Raw genomic sequence first — 26871 nt, forward strand, 5'->3', positions numbered from 1 at the left:
CATTTGGTTTGTATTTACTTTGCATTTATAGACGGCTTGACTGAGAAAAACAACTTTTATCCAAACAAGAATAGGTCTTTAAACATACCAATTAAATCAATAAAACCAATCGGAGGACTGGAGGCACACACATTTAACAGTTAAAATGTTTATTTGGAACTCAGGGTAGAATGGCTTTATCTGATGACCGGTCCACGCCTTTGTATAGCTCCAAACTGAGCAATGTCACGGTAGGTTTATCCATCCATGTGATTAGGTTCCATTATTTAAAGTATTTGAAACGGATTCTTATTTGCGAATGCGAATTTTTGTTTTGCGGAAATATTTAAGAAACATTTTTGAGCGTGGATGCAAGTTTTGATAAGTCCTTACAGAAGACTGTATAGAGGAACTATGAATGAACATAATAATTTTGTTCAGCAAGATAATGGAATCAAAAAACCTTTTACTGTTTATAATTAATTGTATTTCCAATTCACGTGTTATTCTGAGCAGTTAGTCGAACTGATCCAAGATATTTCACGTTCGTGGCTCCCCAGATTATCACTAAAGTATAATAAAGTTTTGAACGGTAACTGCCATATTATTCTGGTCTCTTTATGCTGAAATGCAATCTAATGTTAGGAAACAAAAGAAATGTTAGGAAAATGCACTTTTTATTGAGATATGTTTTTACAAGTCTATAATATTTCAAAATATTGGTTGTAAATGAGAAAATGGGGAACACTTAAACACTGAGTTTTGAATGATAAAATGTTGTTAAACCGAAGAGGTGATGAGTATCACTTACTGTTTTAAGTTCACTGTACAAGGTTTGTGAAGCTGCAATTTTAAGTAGCATGGGCCAAAAATAACACATCCGGTATTACGGGTATAATCAAACTTAGAAAGGGTCCAAGTTGATGTTTGGATCAAGACGGACGGTGACGAAATTTGTCAAATGCACCTCTGAACGTGACCATGTGGGTAGGCTATAATATAAAACCTATATATATATATATATATATATATATATATATATATATATATATATATATATATATATATATATAACGTTAATAGAAATCAATTATCAGCCTGTGTATGTTTTGAAAATAGCATATTACAAACACGTATTTTAATGTTTTTCTAGATATAAATAGAATTTAAATTTACTGAACTATTTGAGTGTAATCTTTTTTTAAAAAGATAGCAAATAGAAACGTGTTTTAAAACTTAAATGCAAAAGTTGTGCATTCATACTGTGATTTATTTTGTAAGAGGTGAAGGGGTCTCCTTGCACGTTCTCCTTGGCTGTCTGCTGTGAAAGACTTTGAACTTGAACTTTACTTGTTGTCCCTGTCCAGCCGAATATGAATTAAGAACTTATCGATATTTATATCCGAATCTATTAATTTCATGTCAACGTATTAGATGGTATCTGTAATAATATATATTTTTTAAACGCACTTTTTAAAAATGCGTAATTTCTCCTTGAAGTGCGTATAGGACACTAGTGTTGCACATACGGATTTATGCCTATTTCTGTCTTATAGTTTAAAATTTAGTATATTGCAGTGGTCTGGTGCGATTTTAACTTTATATTCATTCTGTACACCAACTTGGATAGGTGTCCAAAGAGCTTAATTTTAGAAAAATGTATTTTTAGACTTCCTGCTCTAGTATAAATGATATCGTTTATAGTTTTAGATTTTGAGAAAACAGTCGATGTACAGCTTCTAACAAGTTCAGAATCGCTCTTTTGAGTACAAATTTAGTAAATTAAGTAGGATATGCTGAAGATAATTTAAAGTCAAAATCAAATGCTCAACGAAGCTTTTGTAGTAATTGAAGTCTGCATGGGCAAAACTTGTGCAACCTTGACCTTCATCATATATGTATTGTTAATCGATGTAAAATGCAGAGAGATGCATAATTGTAAAGCTTTCCATAGAGGTTAAAACAACTTTTTTCGGGTGATTTCAGAAGCAATTTGTCAATTATTTTTTCCTAAGATACATATCTTAAATTCTAATTCGAAGGACTATTCAATTGGATATCTATCCGTTACAGCGGTGAATAACAATAACAAACCGTCCTGTTTCGTTCCGTTAGCTAAAATGTACTTTTACAAAAATTTAACAAAATATAGGATAGATAATCTGTACTGAATTCAGATATGAACATGTTCTTAGGTGCTTTAGGTCTGAGTAGATTGGATTTGTGATGTAGTTTGCAACTTTATATAAAATGTTTTGTGAACACCCAGCGTTTGTGGATATACAACGTTGTTGTTGTTGTTGTTGTTGTTGTATACAACAATTTCTTGTCCTAACGATTAGAACGGTGTAAAATAAAGGGAAGGAACATAACATTGCGTTTAGTTTAAAAGTGCGTGTCAGAGAATAGCTAAAATGATACCATTGAAGATTAGATAGTAATTTTGTCCAGTGTGATAAACTGATGGTAAGCATAGGCTAGAATGACCACCACTCTTCATTTCTGCTGGGCACGCCGAAATGTGTCGTTATGATTCTGGGATGTAGTTGAAAAATAGCTTATTAGGCTACTGCAGCCTGGTCGTCGTGCTTTTCCAGAGATTTCCAGCAGACTGTCAGAATATGCCGTCACATTTGCAGATTTGTTGTTCTCATGCTTTTTTGCACATTATTTAGTACTTACATTCCACTTCGGCTCTTTGCATGTCAGTTTTTGTGTTTTCATACACGCACGCACACACAAAATTAAGTGCCCAAGTTTACATGCCATATGCAGAATCTGCAAACCTTTATAATAAAAAATATTAATAAATAGAGATCATATTTTACTTAAAACTGCGCTCATTAAGAGATTTTTACACACTAGATATTTACTCCACATATAATAACAATAATATCTGAATTTACACACATTCCCTGGGTTTCGATTTTGATGTGTAGTTTCCTCGATGATCAATGACTGTTTGTAGGTTTGGTCATGGTGGTTTTGTCCTGAGGAGTGAAGCTGCCCACTGTTCTTAAGCAAAATCCTCTAAATCCTGCACATTACTTTAGTTTTTCTGCATTATCTGCTCATTTATTTAATACCATTGTTTGCACCTTTTGTAATTGTTAAGAACCAACATTATAATTTAGCAATTGATGATCGGTGTAAATTATTTTGTATTGGAAAACGTGCATATCTTATGTAACTTCTAAAAGGATATTACTTATTTGTTGAATTTCTGTAAGTTTGTAAATTAGGAGAGAAAAGTTGTATGAAAACGTACGTACACTAGCTTGTCGACATAATAGCATGCTATTAGATGCCAGATTTTTCAGAAGTGTAAACTGCCCATAGATAAATATCAAATCAGCGTTTAATCAGAATCTGTTTTTACACTGGGTTTCTTATCTTCGTGTACTTATTTTATATAATTATAAAGAAGTTATAATTTGATAGAGTTTTGTAGATAAGAAATGATTATCCGAGGATATTTTTTTCCAGTGACGACTGAACGCCTTGTGAAATAAAAAAAAAATAAGTGCTGTTAATAGTAGCAAGTTATTGTGGATGTAAGTTCTAGTTTTGCTGTTTGTAGCTGTTGCTACGGAAAAAAAACATTGTTAAACGTCAACTCGCTGCTGTTCTAATTAAATAATTGTTGCATGTTGTTGAAAAGACGATGGTGGCATCCCTTATTCGTCTTTAAAAGTTGACTCGTTTTGGTCCTTTGTTAAAACAAACTCAAGATAGCCTATGTGTTGCTTTTTAGAAGCCTAAACTTATGTTTCTTGTAAAAAAAAACACAACGAGCCATGACACAAAGGCCTATGTTTTTTGCTTATCATTCCAGATCATGTGTGATGCATGTGATATGCTGTGTATATGTGGCTGTTTTCTACAGTATAATACAATAGAAATGACTTGAAGTAAATTGTTATCTGCTGGTTGCTGTAATGTTTTGCTTCTGCTTTTTTCTTTCTTCAATATGTAAAGATTCTGAAATAATCCAGAATTGCTAGGTTTGAAACTTGAACAATTTCACGTAAAACAAGAGCTTATACATAAAAATACAATGAGATTGGTCCAAAATATTCCAGCTCACCAGTATTTACAGATTATGGTTCATTTTCAAATTCCACTGCTGGTACATGAATTCTGAGATCTCAACGGTATATTCCGTTATATATGGAGGAAATACGAAAACTTTATTTGACTATTATTTGACTATTTGAAAAGAAAGGATGTCAGAAACCGAGAAAGCTGCACTTAGAGCCTTGCTGTCGCAATTAACATGTCTGCAGAGGAACTGACCGCCTCCTTTAACTTGAACTTGGACTTCCGACGAGACGTGTCTGAAAGTGGGGGAGACATTTTGTCTGTATAGAAGATGTGACAAACGGACCTTTGGCTGTCATTGTAAAGCAGCCCTCTGAATCTAAGGCCTTAACGAGGAAAAATAAACGAGTGATGCAGAAAATCAAGGACGGATTGTTATATTGCATGAGATTCTTTGTCAGGTGCTTTTGAATTTTAATGTTATCTAATTTTACTACACAGACTTTAAACAAGTCATCATAAATGGACGGGCAAAACAAAACGTGGGTCCACAGTGTCCATAATCAGTTTTTCGTGGTTTGTTTCTGGTTTTGTAATATTTTCCTTTCTCGCTTCAGTGTAACCATTGCTTGTGATAATTGCAAAGCAGGTGATATACAACTAACAAAGAGTTCTACGCAGGTACAGTCGGGTTTCTGTGTTAAAAATGAACATCCCGGTCCGTGAATCATTATTAGAAACGCAATGATGCTTCCCATTTCTTGCTGTATAGCCTACTCTGCCTGACCGCAGATTTTAATGATCATATTGCTCACATGTTCTTCATATCAGCCACAGATTTATACCGCATTGCACCGAGACTGAATAGACGCAGGCCTAGCCATTCTGCTGACAAATGCGAGATTTAATACGGATTTGTTTCTTCTCTATAAGGGACGGTATAGCGTTCTGGAAGGAGAAGGAAGGTCATGACGAAACAGAGATTGATATGTTTAGTTTGGAAGACTGGTTAGTCGTATTACTCATTTAGCTACTGTTGTTTTCTTGGCTTAAATTTTAATTGAATCATGTTGGTACAAGGGCATAGTATAGTAGCACTGTGCCACTGCAGCGACATAATGATACATATTCATAAACTTTGGCACGGTACTCTGCAAGATGTAAATTTTTGTCATAGGATAATCAATTCACTGAACAAGGCCTGCAGCAGCCCCGCATGAATGTTCATGCTGAGGCAAGGTGTAGGCTAGCTTTAAAACGCCTGGAGCACTTTCCTTTTTTTTTTTTTTTTTCTTTTGGATGAGGCACAGAGCAGGTTGCGTTTAAGTTTTTTGAATAACTTTTTTTTTTCGTTCAAAATGCAATATACTACTCTTACTTGGGTAATTAATAACAACAACAAAAAACTGCTTGGTTGTCTTTATTTGCATAAAGTTGTACCTGTAAACTAGGTTTTGTAATAGAGCGGTGTACGTACATTTAACGCACATCTTAGCAATTAGACAATTCTTAATAAAGAATTAAATTAAGGTGGAAAATAAGCAGTTTGGGTATAAACAGTCTTTAAAGAATATCGTGAGAATGAATCTAATTTGCGATGTCATAAAGTATTTTTTTGACTGACTAAACTATTGAACGTGAATATTCAAATGGTCTCTGAGCAGTGGAAACCAGAATAGAAGCCACCTTTTAATAGCGCCCAGGCTAGCGAGATTTAACCGATATTGCAATTGATATTTCCCCACTCCATGACAACGTAAGACGCTCAGCCACAACAATCCAGCTCCCAAATCTCTGAATGACAGATTTCCTTGACTTTAACACGGACGAGCAAAACTGTATAACTCTTGTTTTATTCTATAAATAAATTAATGGGTATATGGATCAACTCAAATATGTGCTTTATAAGAGCCTAAAATGTATTTTACTTGTTTTCATATCAGAAAATTAAGCAAAAAACGTTTATTTGAACGTTTGTGCATACTGTAAATGTTTTTTGCATGAGGCAGGGTTAAAGATGTAGTTATTTGCTGGGGAATAAATTCCATTCATTTGTTTTCTGTCAAATGTGCACATGCATAAATGAATGTATAAGTCTGAATGATAATTTGGGCTCAATGTGACAGAAAGATGTGCAGACAGCGACAGGTAGGCTATCTATCTTTACTCAGTATGCCTGTAGTAGCTGGTAGGTTGGTATTGTAGGTTTAGTGCGTAATAGCAGAGCAATGACAACAGACTAAAGTTTTGTTGTGAAAAATAACATAAAATAGAAATATTTAAATAAATCTGTTGCTTTTTACCATTAGATATGGTTTGACATTAGACGAATTTGTCACGTTACCGACAATGTTTAATTTTTGTAAATTATTGTCGCTTTTACGTGTGATGACGTCGAGGATGGTTGAACTACGCAATTGGTTCGTCCTTTTTATCTATAGAAATCTCAAATTGTAACAGCCCAGGCAATGCTTTTCTTACACTTTTTATTCTCTTTAAGCCTCTATAGCATTTGTAATTGATATTTTGTTATGTTTTTTCAAAACATCACTCCTTGTCAATTTGTTAAACTGGGACTAAAAAGTCAGTTTTCGGAAAAAGTTCCGATTTCTAGTTTTGGGACTGTGATTAAGAAGTTGATAATTCAATGTGCATTCCACAACAGCAGTAATTTAATTGTGAATGAAGGGCATGGAGATTGATATTTAGTTGTGCACCTGTGATTCTTTGCAACAGAAAAGTTAAACATCAAAGCCAGAGACTATGCCTATAGAGAGCTCTGTTTGCAACCTGGACTGAAACACACATAGACGTGCATTTCTATGTACACGAAACGTATGGACCAGACTTGTGTTTGCTAGATCTCTTATGTATATTCAGCGAATTTTTTATTTTTTTGTCTTGTTCATCAGTGCTATTGAAATAAATGTACGTTTGCAATATTTGAAATAAATCGTTTGACATGTGAAATAATGTGTTTTGTGATTTAAACAAAGAAATTCAAGGGGAAAAAGCGCTTTCTCGCATAACCAATCACATGCGTACGTTCACATAGAGACAGACTGACTCAGACACAGAGACACTCACAAGATCCTCGTCCAGTTTGACACTGTGGTCATAATTTTAAAGGCGCAGTGTGTTGAGAGTCCCATTTTAGCGCTCTTGCTGTTTTTCAAACATTGCTCACTGATTTGAAATGCTAATACGGAACTGTAATGTAGTTTCACAATGTAAAATGTCGAAAATGTACATGTATTTTAGTTAAGAGGGTGTAATTTGAACTGTTGCATGGAAATGCATTTCCAAACACAGGCTAGTGAAGTGCAAAGCCTGAGATTACACGTACGCAGTATTATTATTTTACGGTGTTAGAGAGGAGATGCAATTAATTTAATTGAAAAGTACCCAAGTGTAAACAACAGAAGCTTTAAAATGCATATTTCAGACTAATAACAGACAGGAATAGCAGATATAGTCTACAGAGCCTTTTAAACTAACGCCATTTCAAATTGTTTATGAATATACACATTCAAACTTACTTTATTCAAACAGATTCTTGCGTGTCTTTTGAATAAATATTTTCAACTTGTACATGAAGCAATAACATGAGCACAACCTTGCTGCGTGTGGAGTGCGATCTTGAATAAAACATTATTTAAATGATAGAAATGTATTTGCATTGGCGAAGAGATTTAAGCTACTTTTCATATCACTTGGGATTTTGTTTTATTATAATAATAAGATGTGTTGTACTTGTTATAACTGCTGTTTAACAGTGATCGTTCCCTATTTCATTGTTAAAAATCAACTTTTGAAGTTGTTGTATGCAATTCATGAAAAATTAATCAAAGTGAGCTTTTGAAAATGATCATCCAGGGTAAATTTACTAGTTTACTGCATAAGCTACTGCAAGTTCTGCCTTACATTTAAATACGGCAATAAGGTAACATGTTCGACCAAAACTGTTTGGCCTGCGGCTTACTTTACAATTTTATTTTCACATCAATAATTTGCTAGTTTGAGGAAGAAAATGTAAAGAAATATTGTACATCATATTGTACAATACAACATTTTTTTCTGTTTTGTGACAAACGTAGTTCTAGTACAGTAGCTCATTTAATTAATGTCTACAAATCTTGATAATATAAGTCAGACGAGTAAGCTAGAAGCTCCATAATTAACATGTCATACAGAGGAACACTTCACAGAAATACGAGAGGAAGAAAGCAGATTCACCGGAAGGGGATTTCTGCATTGTTAGTCTTATTTGTCTTCCTAGTTTAACAGTTGCCGGTGCACTTTAAAAAGTAGAAATTACTTTGGGGACTATACTTGGATCGTCGTTTGCCGTTTTCTTTTCCGTTTTCTCAAGTTGTATCTCCAAAGCCTTTCAAACTACAGCGAGTTTGCATGCATACGAGTGTGAAGTTCATTCTTGTCTGTCTAGACTCTGATTACGACCCTGTTTGTCTGCGTTTTTTACCTTGACCTTGGACTTCCATGCAGCTGCCCTTTGTAAGATTTGTCCATTCTTCAGTCTGTGAAGACAACGATGGATTTAACTTTGCAAACAGGAGTAATCAATGAACTCATCAACATTATAACTAACGCAAAAACAAAAAAAAAAAAAACATTGCCTAAATGGTAAAAAGTGTTCAGATTATCTGTAGTACTCAAAGACCGTCTCTGTCTGTCTAGTCGCTACACAATTGAAACTAATAACAGAGGAATGTTTTAACAGGGTATGGGACTCTCTTATTCATTCCTCATGAAACGTTGCATTGTAAATGTGCAACATCAGACCGGAAGAAAATCTGATCCTGTGCCTATGCTTTTTTTCTTGCCATTGCACTAGCTGGACCTGATTAAATATTGTTGTATTTTACATTCTAGGTTTCAAAAATGAATAAAAATGCAGCATAAAATAATAAACAACTACCACACCTGGAAAAACTACAAATATTTTTGGATGTGTATTGTGTAATCCTGACATTGGACATTTTGGACAAGTCAGTGGGAGGGAAAGATGTTAATTAAGAATGTAAAAATGTATCCATACTAAACATTTCAAATATTTCAGCTGTATATTTTGCTTATTGTCATTGCTTTGTTTGATCTCAAACTAAACATACACATTAGCACGCGGTCCTAAACGTTGGAGGGTACATGGGAAATAATAATTAAAACAACTCTTAAAACTGCAGTTGTGTAACTGAATATGAGGCAAATCATTTTATAACAGTGAGACAGAAACATACATATCGATGAAAAGCAATTGACAAATGAGTCATGATCACACGCCATTAGTTTTATAATTAAAATGGTACATGAAATACCATGACAGAGCACACTAATGCTTTTTTGTCCTGTGTAGAGTATTTTTATTCTGTTTGTAGTGTTTTTTTTGCATTTTTATTCGCAAATTATATTATATTATATTAGGTAGCATATATTTTATTCATTTTTTTGTTTTTGATTTGGGTTTTATTTTGTTTCTAAAATTAATTTACAGCAGAGTAATTAATTCGTATATTAAATAACGCAAGTATTTTCCCCTCAAATGCAAATGGAAGTGAATCCTTTCCTTTAGGCTATTGACGATGACGAAAATAACTGAAGAATAACTGAATTCATACGATTTCGATCATGTATAATTTGCTTATGCTACCCATATTCTGCGAAACTCTTTGAGTTTATGCACGTTTCCTTTTGTATATGTGTATATGCAAGTATTTATGTTGTCACATATGCGACGTTTGAGATTGTAGACAATGAAGGTTAAATAAAAAAAGTGCATACTGCTAAGTGTCCAGACATTTGTCGGCCGAAATGTTGAGGATGTTTTTTTCCCCTTAGCTTGAAGCCTTCCCCTTTAAGAACAGCTATCTCCAACTCTCTTAGCCAATGCCTGGGCACCGAAAACCTTAGAAGCCAGGCGTGAAACTTGAGCCAGTAGTTGTTTAAAGGGATTATTCTTCCCACCCACAACCCAGTCTCTTTGGGATAGTTAGCATATCACGTGCCTGCGCTTTAATGAACTGGACACAGGGATGTAGTCGTGCGCATGCGCGTGTGTAAAATGTAGTTGGAAATGAGGTATCAGTCTTGGAGTAGGCGACTTTTAAAAAGCATCGGCAGCCCGTGATATGACGACTTCGCTGGTCCTGCATCCACGCTGGGCGGACACCTTGATGTACGTGTATGAAAAAAGCCCGAATGAAAATAATCAGAATAAAAACCAAATTATGGAAGGATTGAGCGGGAATTGCCCTGCGACTCATTGCAGGGAACTGATCTCACACCCCGCGCTGGGGCGGCATTCCGGCACCATAGCGACTCACCAGGGATCCGTGTACTCGGATATATCTTCCCCTGAAACTGGGCGACAGTGCCCCGCTCCACAGACGTCATCTAGCGCCTCTCTGAGTTACGGCTACCCCTTTGGAAACCCTTACTACGGTTGCAGATTATCTCACTCACACAACGTGAACTTGCAGCAGAAACCGTGTTCATACCATCCCGCAGAAAAATATGCCGAGACGAGCAGCGCCTTGCCCACGGAGGAGCTCTCCAGCAGGGCAAAAGAGTTTGCTTTCTACCCGAGTTTTGCCAGCTCGTACCAGGCGGTTCCAGGATATCTAGACATGTCGGTGGTCCCCAGTATTAGTGCGCATCCTGAGCCACGTCACGATGCATTGATCCCCATGGAGGGCTATCAACACTGGGCTCTGTCGAATGGCTGGGATGGGCAGGTGTACTGTTCAAAGGAGCAAACACAGTCTTCTCATCTTTGGAAATCTCCATTTCCAGGTATGCCTTGGTATAGTTGTGAAACCATGAAAGTATGAAAAGTGCATATGTTTTACAGGGATGATACGACCTGTTATGATAGGACATATTTTACCCAATTGTAAACTGAACGTGCAAAGCATTCGCCTTAATGAAATGTGTTATGTATTCTTCGCGAAAAGTAATCAGTTGATAAGAGCTTTCAACTTATAACTCTGCGTAATGGATTTTGATTGCGCATCCAGTAGGTCTGCAGGAACCTGTCAAATGTGTCAGTTTTGTTCTATTCATTTTTGACATGTGACAGTCAGTAAATGTTCAATTGGCTTTCCACAACAAGAATTTGAGCGAATCCTAAACTCAACAAGTTTCAGCAAGACAGAGTTTAGAGTCTAGAACAGAATTTTCGCCTAGAATATACATTTTATTTACAACCTCTTACATAAAATAGTACAATGTTTGAGTGACGGATCTGGTTACAGAGGTTAGTCATATATTAACTCAAATATTATTGAGTCACAGGATTCTAAAGCTAGGAAAGTCACGCAATTTGGATCTGGGGTATGGCAACAGTGTCTACCTTTGCTCCTCCCGTATGATAATACAGAAGGTCCTTATTTGTACCGCGCATAATTCTTTGTCAGCAGTAATCGGGAGTGGTGCCCCGCAATCTGTTATGGACATTTTGCGAATGCCATGGAGCAGCATTCATTTTTTTCCCCCTAAGAGCAGCTGAAGTTCTGTAGTCAAGTTATTGATTTTAGCAATGAGCAAAAATATTGCATATGATGCAAATACCAACTCAGCCATTCAGTATTCTTACTCAGCTGTGGCAAATCAAAATTACCAGTGCTCTGTTGATAGTTCACTGTAATTTCAGATCTAAACTAAATATACTGTCGCATTATAGTGGTTATAGTGAATACTTGTCACCACCATCACGCCCCTGACCCGTTTAGCAACCCTCCCTTCCCCCCAGAAGAGGTCACATACACAGGTAGCCACGAATAGCCACAAATAAGGATATAACAAAATATGCTTGTTTAATGCAGTCCTTTTGATGAAATTCGTGTAGTGCTGATTTTGTGCCCCAAACAAGTTCTTTACAGTTTCTTCAAGTGTGTTTGGGGCCGTTAGACAGTAATTCGTGGCTGACAGAAGGCTGTGGACATACCTCTGTCGAAAACATGTTACCAGTTTATTGACAGAGAAAATCCTAGAACACACCTGAATGTATCTATACTTCAGCTGCCAGAGGAGCCTAATATCCTTCACCTTATTTGACCTTTACTTTGATTTTGGAAAAAGATTGTTGCTGGGCGTTAGTGCTCTTTTATAATATACATAATAATTAAGGTACACATGATTTTACGTAACAGTACACCGCGTCATAACTGAAAAACACTTGTCATTGCTACCCACAATCTTGGCATTTTAGCAAGACTTTAAATTGAGGATGATTTGGTCTTTTCACAAACCCCATCCATCCAAACTTTACTCAAGAATGATTTATTGTTGTCTGTGTATCAGTGCTGGTTAAAACCCTATTCTGTTAGGCTACTCCAATGCTAGGGGAAAAAAACACTTAATAGCCTTAGCATTGTGGAATGGACCGAAAAAATATCCCCCATCCACCTGTAGATATATATCATTAGGTAATTTTAATATTTTAATATTACTATATTATTTTGCGTTTAAATAAATGAAGTAACCCACAAAAGGAACACGACTGCCTCTTCGTTCATTGTATTGCCTCCAGATATTTAAATAATTTGACGCAACAATTAAATAGGCTACTTTATTTAATAGACAACTGTTTTTGGTGTTTTCCCAAAGTGTTGAATTGAACCAAACTTTCTTCATCTTTTATCAGTGTCTCACCGGACAAACAAGTTATAATAATGTTTCCTTTTTTTTTTTTTAGATGTTGTTCCGTTGCAGCCAGAAGTCAGCGGTTATCGTCGAGGGCGCAAAAAGCGTGTTCCCTACACCAAGATGCAACTAAAGGAACTGGAAAAAGAGTATGCAGCAAGCAAGTTTATCACCAAAGACAAGAGACGACGCATCTCTGCGACAACCAACCTCTCAGAACGCCAAGTTACTATTTGGTTCCAGAACCGCAGAGTGAAGGAGAAGAAGTTTGTCAGTAAATCCAAGACTAATAATCATATGCATACTTGATGTATGTTTCGTACTTTTTTCGCCAGCTTATATCCTTCTGTCCAGACTCCCCGTTACCTCTGTTCAGAAATCATGAATGAAGAACATCCAGGCAGCCTCACGCCTATACCTGTCTTCTTTCACTTTATTTAATTTAAAACATGCACACATACCATAACCGCTCACTCTTTGGTTTTTTTGGGCATATGATACAAAACTGTGAAAATACAGAAAAAAAAGAAAACATTTCAACTTCGTCCTTTTTTATGAATGTACATATATAAATAATGAATATTTAAAATTACACAAGTATCAAAGAGACACATGGTTTACGTGCATCTGAAAATAAAAGGAGACCCGACCCTTCTGCATCTCTTCTTGAGTGCGTCAAAGCCAACCAGCCAGCAGAAAACACTCGAGGAGCTCAACATGTATGAGAAGAGAAAAAAATAATAATTCTGTGGGACACTTTGGATGAATCAAGATTTGTATAAACACTCGAAAGGCTGTAGCAAATGTTGAACTGGATCACGAATAAACCGACGTTTGATTTTCGTGGAAATTACAAAGATTTTGCTAGAATGAGCCTGCGAGACTTCAAAAGCTATGGTTCGCTGTGGGATACATTGCTTTTTAATGCCGAGGGTAAACCAGGCTGCTAATGTTAACTGTACAGTTTAATGCTTCTATTATTTAATTTAGATTTCGCGTATGACAGGTCTGTAAAAAAGGAATGTTTCAAGATCATTTGTATGTGTCCCTATTAGCAGTGAAGGATATGACTCTGCCATGCAACTGGAATGATTGTAAGCATTTAAAAATCATTTAGTATTAAACATTAATGCACAACCTCTTTGTTTTTATATATGGAAATATATATATCGTAAAGCATTGGAGCTGTTCACACGACTTGTCTGTATCTCTTTTCGTGCAGTATGTGAACTGTATTGTGGTGTTCAATTCCTAAAGTACTGAATTGAGACATATTTCATAAATAAAAATGACAATGGAATTTGTTGAGTACGTGCTACTTGTGGTGAATCAATGCATTTCAATTATCAATGACAGCGGTGGGCCGTTTATAGCCGCTTCATAGATAGATGCATATGTGTCAATCCATCTTTATCTAATTGATAAAGTTTTCAAGTGAGCTCTTACAATAGATTAAATGTTTTTGTGTCGTTTGGGTGAGGGTTTTTCAATAGGCGGAATGTCTGTACATATTGCAAAGACTAACTTTATTCATCAATACTAGTGCTCGGGGTACAGCTATTGAAACATATACACAACCTTCATATTAGTGACATGACAAGATGATATTGCCAACTACAAAAGGTAAAGTATTGTCAGTTAACATAACATTTAATTTTTCTATTAAATGCTGGCAGTCCCAAATTTAGCGCCGAGTAGCCTATAATTTCAACCAGAATGCTCAAGCAGCGGGCTTCCAGTATAGGCCTTACTAATTCAAGCAGTGCATGCACTTGCATGTGATCTAGGCACGTAGTGTTTATTTACTTAATCATAGTAGAAATAATTTAAGTCTTGGTTATCGTTCATTTAGATTTAAAATTCTGCTCCATTCTTAGGTAATTTTACCAAAAAATTAAGTCGTGTTTTTAAACAAAGGCGAGTTTAAAAGTTTTCAATTAAATGTCGCTATGAATATACCACAGCAACATTCAGATATAATATGATCTTCACCGTTTCCTACTTGATCACAAGGATTATCCCGTTTCTTAAATCATGAAGGTATGGTCGGAAGCATACTATTCATTTAATGCTTAAAGATTTCCTTTTTCTTATCAACTTATGAACTTTTCAATATTATTTAATAAAAGAAAGGGCTTGAAGCACTACTAATGGTGTAAATTCTTTTCAATACTTTTTCTTATGACACGCCTTAAGTTTAAGTTTAATAGCAGTGTGTAGGCTACATTCAACGAATTAATGAAATACCGTCAACTTTCTGTTATAACTATTTGCTAAAGTTGTTCCGGACAGTTCTTATGAGTCTTAAGAGAGGAGAATTCATCAGACGTGATTTAACTCGAAAAATATTTGTTTTTAAACAGATTTTTAGAAGAGTTAAACTTCTAAGATCTAGAAAACAGGCTTGTTGATTTTTGACACTGAAGGCTACTGCTGATTTGTCAGATATTTTTCGCAGCTGTTCTTTACACACACACACACACACACACACACTATATATATATATATATATATATATATATATATATATATATATACATATGTATGTATGTGTGTGTGTGTGTGTGTGTGTGTGTGTGTGTGTGTGTGTGTGTATACATTCCTCAGTAACAAGTATGAGGCACACACCCGGTTACTGATCAAACTTTTTGCCATCAGTCAACTAGTGTTGTGCAGAAGTTAGTTACTTTGAGGAGAGATAAATTTTATGTTAACTGATAGTTAGGCCTTCTGTTTTACCGTCACGTGATCTCGCGTTACCCTTGACCATGACTATGCAGTCGCTTTGACCTTGACATCATAGAGTCTTGTGAATAATAAACAGAGGGGCTGGACACCACTACCCGTGGTTTGTTTTCAGGCAAACAAGGTGTTATTTCCCTGTCTAGACGGCGAGAGTTAATGGCATACCATAAATAAACAAAAAAAGGAAAATGCTCTGATAATCCAATATCCTTGTCATTGTGAAAATGTACACTGTGTACACCCGTGTTTTGTGTGTGTGTGTGTGTGTATGTGTGTGTGTGTGTGTGTTTAACTTCTCATACCATTGAACACTCCGCTTTTTCTCTTCCGCGAACCCTTGCCCGTATAAGTTTTAAACGACCAATGGTTGTATTCTCTCATCATGAGGTGTAGGTTATATTGACCACGAAGGCAGATAATGCATTTACGTCTGCAAAAGACAGTGCTCACAGAGATGGCATCTTGTGTTATTTCCATAGGCGCGCCGAGAAAAGATGGGTACTTCTTCCCAAATATCAAGAGATGCATCCATGGTCACGTCAAAAGGTATGGCTAAATTTTTTTTTTGTAGTGAATATGCACAATGCCTTGGGGTTTTAGATCATTTATTAATATATAAATGTGTGCATTCATTTAATGATCTTTTATTGATGCACTTATGTCAAGCCAACATTTTCTGTATGGTTAGGCGCATGGCCTATTCAATATATGCATAGATCTATTATGAGCAATGCGGGGAAAAGAGAACGTCTTTGCAATGTTTTTTTTTTTTTTTTTTCCCCACCTACACAAACACAACACCATTTAGGATTTTTCCAATGCCCTTGTCTTCGTTCATTTATTGCATAATGTAAACATTTCATAATATTTTGCTCTCTGCAAAAAAAAATGTAAATAGAAATAATTAAATTGTTGGATTTCTAAATTCAGAATACAAGTGATTAACTAGATTAAAAGACAGTATTCTTTTTTTATTATTAGTTTAGTTCAAACCTGTGTTGATAGTTTTGTTTTGTGTCGCACTATTTTACTTGTATTAACATAATAGAAATAGTTTTATTGTTTTGACTAGCTATTAATATTACTTTCTGGTTCTGCATGGGACAAATGGTGGTATTTTAATATAGAAGTCGAATACGTAAATTTTCAATTTTTTGTCGTGTAACAATTATAACTCATTATCACTGCATTAGTTTATTCAATTGTAAACTCAAAAAAAAAAAAAAACTGGTGCACTTAAAAGCCCTATACATATTCTCTTAGATTACTTAAATTGATTTAAACACGTGCATATACCTTTAAAAATAAATAAAACGCAAACGTATACGCATTTTTAAAGCAAGTTAGTTTCTGGTGGTGGGTTTCTCTAAGTTATTCATGCTGGAATCGGAGAAAAATAAATATAGAAATAAACGCTTTAGGGTTTCGATCAATGTGCTGCTTAAATAATAGATGTTTAATGCGAAAGGCCTGTTCTGTTCAGCCAAACACACGAGCTCACGGTAGCTTTTTTTTATTCACCGGTTCGAAACAGACCAGCTGGAATGCGAGGGGAGAGTTGAGGAGAAAGGGGGCTGATAACCTCTGGTGGCGTATGGTGGAAATATCAGGAAGTGAGCAGTGTAGATTCAGCACGAAGACACATGCTCTGCACCGGTCTTTATGTAGACAATTTGTCTGGTGCACGTCCTTTTACAGGATATGTGTGTTTAATCTAAGATGAAGGTAACTAATAAACTACCAATAGGCTATGTAATCTTAAAGTAGGCTATATATTTTAATAATTTGCTAGTGTTCATGTAAGAATCCCGGCACACGTTGAATTGAATAGTTAGGATGGGTTGTTCATTGAAATATAGCCTACTGATTGAATTCCCATCTGTATATAATATATATGTATTATTTTATATATATATGCTATTGCTATATAATATGATATATAGATATTGTAAATGCATCTCTTAAAATATGTCCCAGGTTTGTCGTTTCTTAAATGTTTTTCTTTTCTCTCTCTATTTTGTAACTTCTAATATTCCCAAGTTAAAGTATAAAATTGCATAGTCCCTGAAAATAAAATAATAAATAAATAAACAAAAAGGCAAAAACTGAGTTCAGGTTTTCAACTTTCAAACGCCGTATGCTAAGTGTTTCGCAAATATTAATTTGTTTAATGACTTTACCGTTGTCTTTTTTTTTTTACACTCAATTTATATCGACTTAATTTAAGCAAACTTAATTGTTGTAAAAGTTTAAGCAAACGGAATTGTAGTAAAGCTCATTATTATGCAACAGTGCTAACAAGAACTTACATTTGTTTGTCCACACACTTTTTTCTGGAAGCTTCGTAGCAGTCGCGTGTTTATTTCTCTATACGTTTCTATGTAAAATTGCGATTGAATTAAATAGTCATTATTTAAATTTACTATTATTGTGTGCTATTATTAGTTTTTAATGTCTGTTGCGATATCCAACTATCATCAAACTTTCCTTTCTTTAAATTGAGTTCAAGTATTCGAGAACTGGAATTTTGCATTTAATTCACATTTATTGCACGTTTCTTGCCTTTAAGAAATTGGCCTTGGAGGACGTTCACAGCAAGGCTTTCAGTGAGCCAACCTGTCTTCCAAAACCAAAGACAATAAAAAGGCCTTTGTTTACGCTATGGCCCTGTCTGGACGGAAAAGAGATTCCAAGACAGCAATCTCAGAGCGGCAGACAGTGCACTAGACACTGACCTTGAACTAACAACTATTTTAACCATTTTCCAGAGATTTTGGAGATTTTAACTTCGGCCATCCTAGCGGTAAGAAAATGTACTTTTTACAGTATTTTAAGCGATATTATTTGAGACAGGTTGTTTGAGGGGATTTTTTTGTGACTGAATTAAGTTGTTGAAATGTCATTCATTCCCAGGGAGAACCGGTATGTTTTCTCAACAGCTTGTTTTACTCTCTGTTGTGCTCTAGGGGGAAATAATCAAATATTCTCACTACAACTAATCAGAAATAACTAACAACTGACTGTATTAATTAGCGTGAGTGTTTTCTCAAAGTAACAAAATTTCTGGTCTCTATAGCTTCATATTTGGTGATTACATTTAACACGCAAATGTCCTGATATTTCAGTAAAATATCTGAAAGCATTTAAAGTTTATATGCACGGAGTGTTTCATAGCATGTTAATTGGTTACATGAATCTGGTATGAAGTACTCTAGCCGTAAAACATGCACATGTGTGCCTGAAATTTTGATGTAATAATTATTGGGCAATTTAGAGGACAGCATTTGTAGTCTTTTAGTTGTTTTAAGTTTCTGTTATAGGTGTTACGTCAGTAGTTGAACACCGGATTTCCTTTGGCAGTATCTTTGCATTTAGCCTAGATAACATCGCTATTAATGAAGCTGTTTGTGGTTATTTTTGCTTTTGTCGGTTTATTTCAAAGTAGATGAAACAAAAATAAATAAGTTGGCCACGATCATAATTATCGCGCCTCTACACAGATACACTGACAAAAGCTTTAGATTGGCAGGAAACGCAAAGTTACGGTGCTGCTCAAAGACTCCTGGAATAAATAAGGGAAATGTAAATTATTAAAATGATAAAACGAAGAATGCAAATGTCATTTCCTCGGTTCTAAATATATGTCAGCATAAACGTGCTCAAGTGGCCACGCCTAAACTAGCCAGTTGTTAAAAAAGTTATGAAGGAATAGACATCAGTCTGTTTTTTGTTTGTTTGTTTGTTTTTATGACAGCTATATCCACATCTGAAAACCTTTAACTTGTAATGGTTGTTCGCAGTTCAGAGATAAAATGGATATAATTCAAAACAATCGTTTGTGACACTAAATACACAAAGATAAAAAAATAACATAAAAAATCATTTTATTTATAACATTTATTTATAATTAATACATTAATACAATATACTATTAAAAAACTTAAGGTACAAAAAAATTGACTAACAATGAAAAAACATAATATCAACTTTGTGTTATACACACTCCAATGTGAGACGAAGGGTTTAGTGCGTACTGTTATTATTGTCCTTTTGTCATAATGATCTTTATTTCATCATTGTTCTTAATACACACGTGACAATGGCACTGCATTGCAGTTGCTATGAGGAAAATTTGCTACTAAATTGTATTTTATATATTTACAAACAAACAAACAAAAAAACAATTAATGTGATCTTGTGGTGTATTTGGAGCGGCAGAATCATTTTAATGCCCTTTGCCAGCTTGTAAAATTCAAATAAAAGAATTGCGAGATGTGTAACAATCCGCCATGAGTTTGACTGCGAGTATTTATAGGATGTATCTGTTAAAGTTGTTCATGTGAGGTGTACTAGAGCATATTATCTAAACTATAGGCTACGGTCTTTAAAAAATCTTATAGAATATCATCTTCTTTTACGGAGCCAATGGTTTCAACCTGCTGACCCCACTACAGTAAATATGAGTGGAGTTCAGCACTGAGCATCAGTATTTCTTTAAAACAAGCCTGTAAAAGATGAACATCACATCTTTATATGACACTGAATTCAACCGTAATTTGTTTGAAAACAATATCGAAAGAACCCTCAAGTTCAATCAGAAAAAAAAAATATTTGTTGGGGGAAAAGTATTTTTATTTTATTTATTTATTTGCCAGGTAATAAAGATTAAACGAGGCTGGGGGACACTTCTCTATATTTCTAAAAGGAAAGTGAAAGACGATCAGTTTAGAACCTTTAAGCTATGGGAGAAGAGAAACAAGATTTTACATTTTTAATAAGATATTTTATAGTATTTTTAAAAAGCGTATAAAACCCGTAATACAGAAGTTAATGTTTTGTTTTGTCTGAAATGGACCAAGTGGGTGGTACCTTCTAGTGTTCGAGTAAGCTCCGGCACGTGACGTGGAGATGACCAATCAGGTGCACCTCCAGGTTTAACTACGTTAAATGTCAGATTGCAATAAACTAGAAGCTGTTGGTCTGGCCCGCGGAAATGGGCGAGCATAATCTTCTTAATCCTGGGTTTGTGGGACCTTTGGTAAACATCCACACTGGAGACAGGTTTTACTTCCCGAATTTTAGAGCCTCAGGGGGACAGCTGGCGGGGCTACCGTCTCTCTCGTACCCTAGAAGGGACAATGTTTGCTCTCTCCCTTGGAATCCATCGGAGTCGTGCAATGGATATCCTCAGTCTTACTTTAGCAGTCCCGTATCCATTAACCCCTCTTTTAATCGATCTTGTGAAATAACCCGACTGGAGGAAAGCAAGTGCTATTATGGCAATTCCAGCAGCACCAGAGAGCCGTGTTCAGACAGCAACAACCTCAAACGAGAGGAGCGAGCAAGGGATACATCAATATCGTCTGATCACGGGATGCACAATGGGATGGGCAACAGTGGCACCTTCTCAAAGTATGATTATGGCACCGAGCATCTGACCCAAGACCCGCCATCCTGTCAGTCCTTGGAGTCCGACTCCAGTTCTTCAGTGCTAAACGAAGGAGGAAAGGCTTCAGCAGGCGACCCACAAACCCTGGTATCGCAAGGAAACCACGCAAGCAATATCGCCAGTGGAGGAGGTTTGTCCCTCGCATTTAATCACAGCTGAAAGACAACAGAAGCACATAGTACAATTACTCATATCTTGCTCCAGCACTTTTTTTTTTTTTTGCATGTCCGTTTATTTTGGCATTCACTGCAACTGTTATGATTTTCCTGCATGGATCTTGCGTGGTTGTTCAAGGCCACTAGGGGTTGCCCTAAAATGCTCCACGTTCACCAGTTTAAGCGCTCAGTCATTTATACAACCAGTAAACACAACATCATAAAATTCAACAATCCTGTTGCCAAAGTTTTACGCCGTTTACATAAATGGCATAGTTATTGTTGTTAAATGTAAGTTTTGCCAAAGCCCTCAAGTTATTTTAGCAAGTAGAAAAGATTTGTTGCTCTGACAGAAAAAGGGGACGTTTTTTAATGACACGTAAATGGAATTAATATCGTTGTCGTACAGCAAGAAGTAATTTAATATGCCTTGAAACCGCTAAATAGGTAGGGTTCTTGTAAACAGGACAATTATCGCGTTAATGTACATTTAACTAGAAAAGTAAAACCTTCCAAGGCATTCTTCTATGTAAACAGATAAATTCATCATATCGACAGTTTGCATTACACTTCAGATTGTCATTGAATCACGTCTAATTGTCATGTTAACAGCCTCACAAAAAGCAACAGAAATTTGTATTTTACGTGGCATCGAGATGTGGAGAGATTTGATGTGCTGGCCTAGGAGATTTTTTTTTTTTTTTTTTTTTGCAGCTCTCTCATGAATCCGTGCTTTGCCCCCTCTAGGTGCCCCGTGGTACCCGATGCACACCCGGACCCGCAAGAAGCGAAAGCCCTATTCCAAATTGCAGCTGGCCGAGCTTGAGGGAGAGTTCATGCTGAACGAGTTCATCACCCGGCAGCGACGTAGGGAGCTGTCTGACAGGCTCAATCTCAGCGACCAACAGGTTAAAATTTGGTTCCAAAATCGGCGGATGAAGAAAAAGAGACTGATGCTAAGGGAGCAGGCGTTGTCCTTCTTTTAAGGAGGCACACAATATACATTGCTTAATGGTAGTCCAACAACAGTATTTAGTTAATGGTAATCTACCATTTGCCCATTTTACTCTGAAAGTCTTGCCCCACGACGCATTCAGGAATAGCGAATAAGATTTCAAACATACTAGGGGTACGCGACCAAATGATGGCTCCAGAAGTCTGCTTATATGTGGTCTGGTGTTTATTTAAGAGGGTTCGTGTCCAGCAGTTTGGGGCATGTACACGCTGAGAATGTTTTAGTTTAGGTTTTGAAAGTAACAAGCTGTCTAAGCCATCACTCACTTTATTAAGTAATGAACTGCTAGTTAGAAACTCAGACAAATATAAGCTGTGAGATAATATTTCGACAAGCAAAATGTTTCCTTAACAGTCTGAAATGATCGCTAAATATTTATTGTCGGAATGTTAAAACCAATTTTTGAAATTTTAACACTCATGCCATGATCAGTGTTCTAAGCTAGATAAAATAAAATAGACTGAAACGCCATACTTGGTCCTAATGAGAATCCTTAACTGTTCGTAATCTCCCATTTATGTTTTTATTTTGCCAGTTATCGCTAAGAAAGGGCGGTTCAAACTCAATATTCGGTAATAAGAAGCGTGGACAGCGTTAAACCATCAACGTCTTATCTCAGTTCAGCAGTCATCGCCACGTGTTCTGTGGCACGTTCACGGTCACGGGCACAAAGTTAGTGACCCAACTCATATCTTGGGCCCTTGAGAACCAAACTGCAATTACAGAACAGCTTTTATGAATAGACTTTGATCTAGCCAGTGAAATGTCATTCTGACAAATGTTAGGAAATTACTTCTGCAACTAGATATTGGCCAAAGTATAAATTGGTAGGCCTGCAGCTAAGCCGCACAAACTGCTAATAAAATATTTATTCATGATATAGTGAAAAACTTTATAAATATCTCTGTCATATTTGCATTTTTAACAGCATAAATATCCCATTAGGGATTGCTTGTCCCTTGATCTGCGTTATTTGGACATATTCGCTTAGGTCTACTTAATTAATTCACAACAACAGTGCTTCTGGGAGAGAAATGCATGGTCAAGTAATATTAAGAAGATGCGCAATTATAAATTAAAACAAAGATTAAGTCATTTTATAAGTGTAATGGAAGTAGTAATCATACTGAAGAGACCAGATTTATATCCCAATATTAACGAGCCTGTTTTGCTAATTAGCGGGACCCATTGTGTTATTTGAAACATTATTTACCCAGCTCATGAATTATATGCCAGTGAAATAGTTCATATTTGCTGCATGATTGTAATGACCGTAGTTAGAAAGTAAAAAAGCAAATGCTTTTTGCTTTTCCGAATTTTTTGTCAACAAGGCGCATGTTTTATTTTTAAAACACATCAAAAAACTGAAAAGAACGTTTAAAAGATGCGGACAGGAAGGTGGTCAAAAGTTGGTTTCATATAAAATATAGCTTATTCGTTTGTACTTTTATTATTATTATTATAGCGAATTTGACATAAGTCGGTGCTACGTTATTTTTTGTTATTGGTCTGAGTTCGGCGAGTGACATTTTCTTTAAATCCTATTTTTGTGAATCTATTGAAAATACAATTACAATTATATGAATGGCATCATCAGCAACTATATAACAATGATCGTCAGGTTTCCCCCCTTTGGATTGTTTTGTGAAATTGTCTCTGATGTATAATTTTTCTGTGTTGTTCTGTGTAGTTTCGTGAATGCACCAGTGCCGCATTCCTTTGTACCTTGCGATTAAAAATGTCCTGTAAATAATGTTACAAGTTCATGAATGTATCCATATGTGTAACCTACAGTTTCCGATTAATAAAGTCTTTAAAATTACTTTTATTTACGTTTTTCTTGATGTCTGTGTTGTGCAAACCATATGAGTTTCATAACCTACGACATGTTAGTATTTGAGTCTCTTACGTTTGTTACCGAAACATATTTTTTTTTTACATTAAATAGCAGAAAAATGCTATACCGCACTCAAACTATACCGCTTTTAGAAAAATTTAATTACGAATTTGATGCACATTATCGCGCTTGGCAACATCCTTATTTTGAACATATTGGCTCTTACTTATTTCAGTATAATATCACTAAATAAAACATTCTGTTGAAACACTCAAGAGAAAACTCTAAAAATGCATGGCCAAATGTAGTGCAACAATATTGATATGCTTTATCCAGTGGTTGAAAATGGTAAAGACATCCACCTAGTGGATAAATGGAACAGACGCCGAAACAGGGCCACATGAGGAATAACTGCAAGGACATGTATAATATTTTTCTTGCCTGTTTTGCAACTGTGGATAGTTAAAGATAGTTAAATACCTTTTGATTACTAGGATTTTGATATTTGCTAAGCGGTTACTTTAAATTGCTCACAAAAATGCAGTGGAATTTCTTGAATTTTAGGACGAACTTGTAATCTAATGCTGATCAGGAATTAGACATTGTTAGACCAAACGTAATGTATACTATACTAGCTATTCAGATTTCTTGATTAGTTTGTTTTTTAATGGCTACATTTTTTTCTATTTAAATTAATAGGGAACCACTGAAGATTTAGTCGAATGGAAATGAAGCGGATCTTAGGGATGGTTTCAAAGCCAAAGCTTAGTGTCAAGTCTATTGGCTTCCTTACCAGCAAATGCCCTGGAATCGTAACAATGGCATTTTATGTGCTTGCGGCGCTTTTGACTTTGAGACTGGACAAATCTGTTTATGACGACTCGTCTCCTCGGCTGAGAGGACATTGAGCACCTCAGTGCCCTTCACACAAAACTTGTGTAGTCATGTGGTTCACTGAGTGCTCTAGATGTCCCATGCTCCTATCACAGACGTGTAGAGACTGGAGAACTTACTTCTGGCGTCGCTTGCACTGCACACATGTTTGTGAGTGTGTGAATGTCGGTGAAAGGGGGTTTACGTGTAACTAAGAGAGTGAGACAGAACTATATCTTGACAATGAATAGTTTTATAAGCACACTATATAAACGTGTATATGCTCGCCTTACCCTGCTAGTAACTTAAATTTTTAGCTTATGCAACGGTTTTGTTACTTTGGAATTTAAACAGTATCAACATTTGCTTGGCCTAAAAAAAGACGAATAGATGAATAATTACAATTACTGCAACCGCCCTGGAAAAAAAATACGTTCTTTTTCAGGCTTATCTCATTTGATTAAAAAGTTATCTTAAAAACGAACCGTTATTTAAGCACATTTATTATTTATATTGTGCAACAACAAAAAAAGCTAATGTAGAAAACTAATCTTGTACATTCATCGCCAGTTGTATTGTAATTTGTAATTTATCTTGCTTAAAATATTAGTATTAAAATGTATTATAAGCTTTCTTATTCTGTTGGAAAGATACACTTTTTCCATTGAGACTGTTTTTTTCCTCTATGTGGCATTTGCCTGAAATTGCTAACTTATTGACTTCAAATGAAGAGGTTTTGAATAATAAAAAACGTATACTTTATTTTCTTGTTTATTTTATTTTATTTTTATTTACTCACTTCATGAACTTTAATTATATATCGTCGTTTAATTGTCACTCTAACATCAACTTTCATCAGTTATCTAATCTTTAATATGCAAATAAAAATCCTTTACAGTTTTTTGATAGGAGCCGATATATCTTTCTTTTCAATTATAAAATTTTTTAAGCATTTAGCGTTTTATAAAGCTACGGCACGACGTCAAAATATTCACAACTCTTAAGCATGTATACTTATTGCATGCTTAATTTTTAACCTGCCATTACGAAAAAACTGTAGCCTAAACCATGATGTTTAAATTTGTATAATAAATATATCCCTGCTTCAACCAGTATGAGAGCTTATTTCCTTGCAGTGTAGTTAAGTAATTAGAATAAATATATTTATGCGACTACAGGGTATGGGTAATTGTATAGAAAAACGGTACATATATTAAAAAATTAGGCCCGTTAGATGTTTGCCATGTGCAGAACAGCGCGAAACCAATAAATGCGTTCTGAACACGTCCATTAATACTAATCAAAAGCCAGATTGTAATGCGTTGATCTGCGATACAACCTACCTGAGCATAAAAAGAAGAAAAACGTGTTGTCGCATGAAGACGAAAAAAAACGATTTGTTGAATGAATGTTACTAAGTATTTCATAACTACGTATTCAGTTTGTAAGAAAATAAATTCATTTGCAAACAATTGGTTTGACTGTTTATACAATGTTTGGGGCCTTCTTTCCGATCCCACCCCTTGCGTTAGCCCTGTCTTAGTGGGCGGGAGCAACTTACAAATTGAAGGTCAAGTTAGTGTGTCCCATGTATAGGAACCAAGTATACAAACCGTTGGTGAAGACAAAATTCAAGCATTAATATGAAGTTAAGGTACTCCAGATATTACACTGAGTCACACAATATTTTTTGCAATAATTGCTTTGAGAGTCCATAAACATTTCAACTCATTTTATAAATGCAACGACTCATTTAACAAATTTATATCACACAGAACCACCCTTCATAAGAAGTCATCCGCTTAATGGTTAAATATTAAAAATAGCCATTTATTTGTTATGTAACCTAAGACATAAGGAAACTACGGCGAGCATAAGCATTTACAATGTTTCTGTCAACCCTCTGAAGGACACCTAAACCTGGATCCATCCTCAAAGTGATTATACAATTAATATCCAGATATTCGTATAAACAATGTTGCGGAGTAAAGTCGTGGAAATATTTACTGTGATTTTTGCCAATGTAGTAAGGTATTATTACCCTCTAATACTTTTAAAAAGGCCATATATACACAAAATGAAGAAAAACACCTCTAGAGTGAATGCTCTGTTTTCA

General features: G+C 35.5%; 2 protein-coding genes across 2 annotated transcripts; both read left to right on the forward strand.

Moving 5' to 3' along the window:
* Window positions 1–10166: 10166 nt before the first annotated feature.
* Window positions 10167–12990, forward strand: LOC306859616 (homeobox protein Hox-C13a-like; the record flags this gene model as incomplete). The annotated part of the gene is made up of 2 exons (XM_079400732.1): window positions 10167–10830; window positions 12734–12990. 2 exons carry the CDS (start codon window positions 10167–10169, stop codon window positions 12988–12990), a joined length of 921 nt encoding a protein of 306 aa, XP_079256858.1.
* A 7414-nt stretch (window positions 12991–20404) lies between these two features.
* LOC306859358 (homeobox protein Hox-C12a-like) lies at window positions 20405–22016 on the forward strand (the record flags this gene model as incomplete). The annotated part of the gene is made up of 2 exons (XM_079400373.1): window positions 20405–21005; window positions 21778–22016. Exons 1-2 carry the CDS (start codon window positions 20420–20422, stop codon window positions 22014–22016), a joined length of 825 nt encoding a protein of 274 aa, XP_079256499.1. The 5' UTR covers window positions 20405–20419.
* Between the last annotated feature and the right edge of the window lie 4855 nt (window positions 22017–26871).

Source organism: Barbus barbus (assembly GCF_936440315.1).
Source record: "Barbus barbus genome assembly, chromosome: 40".
Classification (NCBI taxonomy): domain Eukaryota; kingdom Metazoa; phylum Chordata; class Actinopteri; order Cypriniformes; family Cyprinidae; genus Barbus; species Barbus barbus.